This window comes from Phaethon lepturus, unplaced genomic scaffold, assembly GCF_000687285.1.
Source record: "Phaethon lepturus isolate BGI_N335 unplaced genomic scaffold, ASM68728v1 scaffold15668, whole genome shotgun sequence".
Lineage (NCBI taxonomy): Eukaryota > Metazoa > Chordata > Aves > Phaethontiformes > Phaethontidae > Phaethon > Phaethon lepturus.
Window position 1 is genome coordinate 22,684 of NW_010557051.1, and position 7,771 is coordinate 30,454.

At 47.5% G+C, this 7,771-nt stretch overlaps 1 protein-coding gene across 1 annotated transcript in view; it reads left to right on the forward strand.

Annotated features, from left to right (window-relative positions):
• Positions 1-7,310, forward strand: part of LOC104625121 (gamma-aminobutyric acid receptor subunit gamma-4) — a gene marked incomplete at its 3' end in the record, with an annotated part of 25,458 nt that extends 18,148 nt beyond the window's left edge. The window contains exons 4-7 of the mRNA XM_010292666.1: positions 3,144-3,364; positions 3,959-4,041; positions 5,457-5,594; positions 7,158-7,310. Of these exons, the coding sequence (XP_010290968.1) occupies positions 3,144-3,364; positions 3,959-4,041; positions 5,457-5,594; positions 7,158-7,310 (595 nt within the window). The remainder of the gene's footprint in view (positions 1-3,143; positions 3,365-3,958; positions 4,042-5,456; positions 5,595-7,157) is intronic.
• Positions 7,311-7,771: the final 461 nt, after the last annotated feature.

Consider the following 7,771-nt stretch of genomic DNA (forward strand, 5'->3'; position numbering starts at 1 on the left):
TTGAGAAGTCTCTTTCTGATGCTTGAGAATGAATCAGGGGCAGAGAGAAACTACAGGGTTGCAGGAGTTCAAGAAACAGCACTGCCGTAAGTTTTAGGGGCTGAGCTCATCTTGCCAAACTTCAACTATTCAGCTTTGATCAGCCTGGACTCTTCTAAGGTCAGTAAAAGCTTTTCCAGAAGACAGCTTGGACTGCTTCATATTGGGATCTCCCTCCAGAAGTGCCTACCCCTCTCCAATGACTGTAGGGTACCCATGGTCAAACACCTCCTATTTTAGTCACCTTTATTAGATGCCTACAGCTAAGTGGGATCTGATTAATGCTCAGAGAAAGGTCTGAGCACAGTCCTAGAGCTGATCAGTGCAGAGTTGCAGTCGTGCGAGGCCCCTCAGCATCAATGCAAACTGTACCTGATGGGAAAAGGTGCTAAAGTCTTCAGGAACTGTTGTAGTTTCACCCCAGTCAGCAATTAAGCACCACACAGCCACTTGCTCACTTCCTGCAGCGGGATGAGGGAAAGAACGGGAAGGGTAAAAGTGCTCCCAAAGGCTGGAGCATTTTTGTATAAATCTTGCCTCAGATCATTATGAATGAAAATACATTTGTAAATGCCAACATTTCCCAGTGGGTTCCCCACCTAGAGGCAATGTAGGCAGCTCAGCTAGTAAGTTCTTCTTAAGAAGAACTTAAGCTGTCCTTATAATAGCCACTGAAATTAGATCAAACCACAGGACAGTGACAATAACAGCTCAGATGTTTCAGAAGAGCTGAATAACTCGTGCAGTACACCTTTTGCAAAGGCTGGCTGTCAATGGCACAAGGGGAGCTCTTTAATGCTGATCCCTTCTGAAAATCTGGGCTTGACAAGAAATACTAAACCTCTGGGATAGCTGACCCTCCACTTTCCTGAAACATTAGTATTGGTTATCCCAGACCTGAATGCTGAACTTTACAGCAGGACACCTGACCTGAGCAGCCAGCCCAGAAGCGAGATCTCACAAATGACTCCAGGTAGGAGTTAGAAACTGACAGTGGCATCTAACATGGATTTATCATTGCATTTTTGGTTGCTTTCTCCTACACCAGAGATCTTGCTGAGGCGGAGCAATGTAAGCTCATACTGGCTCAAACAGGGTTTGCAGGAGTGGGGGAGAATATGTCAAATGTTGTGTTATTTTGGTCCCAACAGCTGGCAAGGAAAAGAATATGGCCCCAAGCAGAATAAAGTCAGCCTTCCCCGTATGTGTCATTGTCTTGGGCAGCTGGTACCCTATCTTGTCCCTGCTGTGCCAGTGCTTCTTTGCCCACCTGTGGGCTCTATTTCACTGTTTCACAACCTCCATCCAAATGCCTCCATCACCACACACCCTATATCCAAGCAGTACCCAGTGTGATCCAGAGCACTCAGATGCTGGAATAGGCTCTTCCCACCTCCTGTTTTTGGGCAGTGGCCATGCTTGTGCACTTGGCTTTGAGGGCTGCTGCTATCCTAGCTCTGTGTCTCCTCATGTCTGTTTTGAATGAACTGTAGAGGCAACGCCCTCACTTTGAACATACTGCATCTGTCCTCATTTAGAGATATATTAGGACCTCATTCCCATCACCTTTGCTCATCCCTACGTCTGACCAAGGTGAAGGATCAGCCCAGAGCGTGACTCGACTGCCTGATGGCAAATGCTTTTTTCTCATGATCTCATTCCTATGCAAGGGACATTTTTGGTACCAATCAATCACTCATCACCAGTTGGCTGACAGTGGAGAGAGGGCGAGGAAAATGAAGTGCGGAGTTGTGCGCTGCCCTGCTCTGGCTCCCCCAAGCAGGACATGCTGACCAAGGGAGCACACTAAGAGTGCTGCATCTATTTTAACAGCACGGTTTGAGGAAGTCATCTCTGAACCAGCAGCGAGGGCAGCGGAGGGAGGATATGCTGCAGTCATAAAAATTCCACTGAGATAAATCAATAGAGGCAGGAGGAGAATGAGAGGGAGAGATGGCAAAGTCAGACACTTCACCTCTGCCCACAGGAGACAGGGAGACAATGCCTCCATGGTCATTGAGGTTTAACAGGAGTGAAAGGGAGTAAAATCCAAGTCAGAGAGGAGCAGTCAGGAACAGGTGACAGCCTTTCGTATGGGCTGGTAGAACTGGATTTGGGGGTCTGGTTCAGAGAGCCACTGAGTGCCAGACATGCTCCTGCACAGCCCTAATTACCACCTTCTCAGGCAGGCTGAAAAAAGAGGGTAAGAAGGAGCAAATTGGCTTGCAGCAGCAAGCAGCAGAATAGTGGGCTAATGATGTGGATGCCAGTCCAACCTGGACAGGACCTGCCTCCCAGAAATGCTAGTTATGGGTGAGCTAGGACACCCTGTCTCTCACCAAAACCAAAGGTCCTCATTATGGTGGAAACTCTGTTTTCTGTCTGCAAAAAGTCAAGACTTTGAACGGGCTGCACCAAGAGCTGGGTCCCGAGCAGCCCCTGCCCCAGGTTCCTTTTATCTTCAGCAAGGGGTATCTGCCCAGGAACGCATAATGCCCTAGTTTTTCATATAAACCATTTACAGTATAGGTCCAGTAGCAAGGGGTGGATTCTCACTAGGTTTATGCACAACACTACTATTGCTACATGCACAAATGAGGTACATGGAGCACTGCTGGGCTGTATTTTAATAAATAACAGAAAGAGCTGTCTGCTTGCCACTTTTGGTAAGATGGTGAGCAGCTTTCCTTGCCTGTGTGTGAAAGGTGTAGCTGAACTTAGGGTTGGATTCAGCCAATGTCCACACTGCCCCTTCATGCCTATGCTTAAAAGGAGTGTTTGGCTTGAGTTGTCCGTCAAGAGGAGGCCAAAGCCCTTGTCCATATGGTCTTGGCTTTCCAGGCATGGGCCAGGCCAAACATGCTACGGCTCAGCCCACCAGTTAACACACAGTCTTTGGCTCTTCCTAAGTGTGCCACGGATGTCCTGACCCTGAGCTAAAGATGAGCCTGGAAAGGTGTCAGTGGTCACCAGCACCTGCTCCCAGACTTAAAAAGCAAATGTTCTGGCCGTGACTCTAAAATGGTGGCCTGCAGACCAGAGGACAGGGTTCTGCTTTGCCTGAATCCCTCTCAGAAAGACACGTTCTTCCTTCTTTTTCACAGGAATACACCATTGATATCTTCTTTGCTCAGACGTGGTATGACCGGCGTCTTCGTTTCAACAGCACTTTGAAGGCCCTTACGCTGAACACCAACATGGTGAGCCGCATCTGGATCCCAGATACCTTTTTTAGGAACTCCAAGCGGGCTGATTCCCACTGGATAACCACTCCTAATCAGCTCCTCCGCATCTGGAATGACGGAAAAGTGCTCTACACGCTCAGGTACATCCAGCAGGCACTGTAGCTGGCTGCTGAGGTGAGGGAACAAGGAGCTGGTCAAAGTAGAGGAGGTTTCCAGATGCCCTGGGATGGAGTAGTGGAGATGTCTCCCAGTGCTGATGGGAGTACACATGTAGTACTGGTTGCAGAATGGGCTTTCTCTTCCCAGGATGAAGGCTTCACAAAAATCAAACTGGTTTTCCATATCATACCTAGAAAAAAAGTCAAAACTACAAATGGTTTCCTAAACCAAAATCCTTTAAAAGTTTATGTTTGTCAGTCCAGTTATTTCATTCTGATAATAAACATTTGTCTTTTGTTGCCATAAATTCTCACTCCCATAAATGAATCTGAAAAGATCACTTAAACAAAAAGGCTTTTTGAATGCGAAAATTAGATGTGTTTTCGCACTTTGAAAACATCCAAACATATGTTTTGTTTTGCTGCTGTTTTGAAATGTTCCTGCAAACAGATTGTTCTCCAACAAATTAGTGATTCTCTCTCAAGGAAGCGGGAATCACTCTGTCATATTGTGGTGTTGGAATCAAGTTACCTTCACCAACACAAAATCTCAGTCTCTCTCCCTTCCTCTCTCAGGCTGACGATCGAAGCTGAATGTCTGCTCCAGCTGCAGAATTTCCCAATGGACACTCACTCCTGCCCATTGGTTTTTTCCAGTTGTGAGTATACATATTTAAAAAATAGTTTTAGAAGGCAAGTAGAGAAACCTCAGTAGAATAAAACTCTTCTGGGGAAGAATCTTACCCTTTAGCTACATTTTTTACCCAATCTCTATGACTCTTTTCCTGAGCCATTACTCGTAATGCCCTGAAGCATCCTCCCACTCCTGGGCTAGCAGAGGTCTTCAGGCACAGATTCACAGCACCTCTTGAGTTTCTCCTTAATTTGGGTGGATGGTTGGAGATGATTATTTCACTGACCTTCTGGTCACTCTGACCTACTAGACAGAATATGTCCCTTCAGCTGGCAGACAAATGGTACCCATTCTGCCTTGCATCTTCCCTCTTCCCCCACTCTCTAAGGGGACAGCTTGGCTTTCCAGACCTCAGCCCAGAGACAGGCCAACTTCGTGCACCCAAGGCCATCGCAAAGGAGGGGCACTCAGACCTCCCTTTTCATGCCGCACTTGTCCATTCTCATCAGCAGAGAGGGACGCTGATGTTGGCACATCTCCACTGGTAATTCTGCAGGGAGCCTTTCTGCACCAAGAGATTCCTGTCCTCATGCGTTGGTTGGAAATTTGATTTAGTCATCTTAGCTTGGCTTCGCCTCGCCTGCTTCCCATGGCTCGGAGGTGCTTCACAGGGAGGCAGCATGCTGAGGAGATATCGTCCCCTTATCTCCCACCACCCCTCAATCTTTGCTAATTAACAGTACATGCCATACATGCTTGATAATTAGAAACACACTTTTAGTTAGCTGCCAAGCTCTTGCTCCTTCCCTCCTCTGACAAACTCTCTCGTAGGTGTAGAGGTCCCTGCTTCACAGTAGGCTTGTTTTTTTGTCAAGAAAGACAGAGCCAGGAGAAGCCGTGCACCAGCCTGCAGGAGCCAAGTCTCATTCTCCGTGGAGAATTCACCCTTTCTTTTCCATGCATAGATCAGCTCCCAGGGTGAGAGGTACAGAGATAGTCAGAGCAGCCACAGCCACACCACCTCCCATGTTGGCAGCTTTGTATTCCTGGTGTACTTATGCCTGGGAAGAGAAGGTAGTCATGAGGAGTAGTGAAGGCCCCATGCTGCCTCAGGGAGCTAAAATCCTTAAAGATTTCAGGCTGGGGGAGTCCTGTTACACTAACCCAAGTCTCATTGCCACCAGTGAAGGCTACATTTCTAGCACTGCTTTTCCCATCCCTAGGATTTGAAGCAGACCACAAGGGAGATGCTGTCCCTACTCCCATTGCATGTGGGGATGCCTGAGGGTATCTAAACAAAAGGCATCAGAAATACCTGCCTGAAAGCTTCATGTTTACAAAACAGCTAGAGTGAGATGCCAGTGCTTTTGCAGTCAGGGATGTGAATGAGGTGGAGGCCATGACATACTCTTTCATTGATGTGCTTGCCCCTTTTCCCAGATGGCTACCCACGTGAGGAGATTGTCTATCGCTGGAGGCGCTACTCCATTGAGGTCTCTGACCAGCGCACCTGGAGGCTCTACCAGTTTGACTTCACAGGGCTGAGGAACACCTCGGAAGTTCTCAGGACCGGGGCAGGTGAGGCAAAGGGAGACAGACCACAGAAACACCAGTGTGTTGGAGACCTTGTGGGAGGCAAAGGAGTCATCAGACAGCTCCACAATAGTGGGGAAGGAAGGTCACAACAGCACACTTAGAGAAATGTAAGAATGAAGGGATGGACCTTTGCTAGAGAGAGCAGAAATGATGGAGATGAAGGGTGAGGGGAAGACGAAGCAGGGGTAGGCCAGAACTACTGAAATCTGTGAACTGTGTGGAGACAATGATGATGTGAATGAAGCTATCTCTGACTGAAATGAAGCTATCCCTAACTGATGGGCCAGGAGGGAGTGGAGATGGAGCTCAGATCCCCTCTTGCTGTAGTACGTGCATACTATGTGATCCCTGGGTGATGCTTATAATTGGAACAGGGGTGAGGAAAGCAGAACTTGCAGGTCTCAATCTTTCCTTCTCTAAAGTTGTGTGGGCTGATGAATACCTGAATTATGCTTTAAGAGACAGGAACAAGGCTGCATGTGTGAAGAAACCAGGGAATGGAGGCCCTTCAGCTCCTCCTCCTCCTCATAATAGCTTGCATCCCCTTTCCTTCCTGCAGACAACTGAGGAAAGCCTCTTTGGGATCCTGCAGGTGGGGTGAGCTGATATTTTTAAGTCCTCTGAAGCAGCAAGTTCAGGTATTGCTTCTCCCACTCTGCAGAAAGCTGCTGTTGCCGACACCAGCAGCCAGCCTCTAACTGGTGTAGTAAGGCAGCACAAACAGGGGCAAGAAGTGGTGCAGTAAAAGTGTCTTGAATGCACCAGCGGCTGTCCAACATTTGTAATTCCCTTTTCTGGTAATTACTTGCAAGCTCCATCTTAACCCTAGAGCTATTAGGTGTCTTTCTTCCAATACTCACTAGGAGCCTCTGAAAACGAAGAATAACCTCAGCTGTAAGTTGCCAAATGAGCAATTAGGAGGTACAGCACCACATGCCTTTTCCAGAGGCAGAACCAGAGTCTCAATGAAAGTGATTGAAGGACACCTCCTTTGTCACAGCTTAGGTAGTTAGTTGGCAAGCCCCGCCACTTAGCCTGTTACAGCTAAATAGCTTCTGCAGAAAAGAATCCCTTGCAGCAATCAGCTGAAGATGAATACTCTCTATAGTTCCTTCCCTGAAACTTTTCCAGACAGTGTGCTTTTCAGTGTGCTTGGACACACAGCCAGGCCAGTACAAATGCAGCCTAGTGGCCACATAGCCAGCCAGGCAGATAGATAGCCAGTTGGGCAACCACAAATTCAGCTCTTAAATTAGTCAAAAAGACACTAAATCAGACAGCTAGAAAGCCAACCAGGTAGCCACAGAGTCCACTAGCCACAAAACCAGCAATCCAGCCCCAATGCCAGTGAGTCACCAAACCTACTCAGCCAGCTACACAGCTGCCCATGAAGCTAAAAATCTGTGCAGCCACAAAGCCAGCTGGCCAGATACTTAAAACAACAAGAAAACCTCATCAGAAACACTCCAAATTCTGAAACTTTGCTGATTTTTGTGTTTCAGGAAGCCACGTTATGATTCCCATGTCTCTGCTGCTTTTTCCTAGGGGAGTACATGGTGATGACAGTTTCTTTTGACCTAAGTAGACGTATGGGTTACTTTGCCATTCAGACCTACATTCCCTGCATCCTGACTGTTGTTCTTTCCTGGGTTTCCTTCTGGATCAAGAGAGACTCTACGCCAGCCAGGACATCTCTGGGTAAGAGACAAGTAGTTGTACGTCTGATGCTTGTCAAACTCTACAAGGCTAGCAGACTGGCGGTGTTGGAGTACAAATCTCCTAAAGCACTTTGCCATTTTCTGGCATTACTCGGCTTACTGAAGGATAGTCCACTCTCCATCTTTCTGTTTGTAACACTATGCTCAAGCTCAGCCGAATCTCCAGCTGTGCTGGCTTCAACTACTGGATTATTTCAAGATAGCACAACGCTCTCGTATCTTGATCTGAATCCTGAGTCTTTTCCAAGTCTTTTCCAAGTTGACAATGTGTTGTTGTCATGTGCTGAAAGACAGAGGGAAGGGCTGAGCTGTGGCATTGCAATGCTGGCCAAAGGGCTCCTGTCACATGCATGTATTCTGCATTCCCTCATGACTTTTCAAGGGCTCAGTGTAGGACCAGTGACACAAAGGTTGTAGGGTAATAAGCAAAGTTGCTCAGCT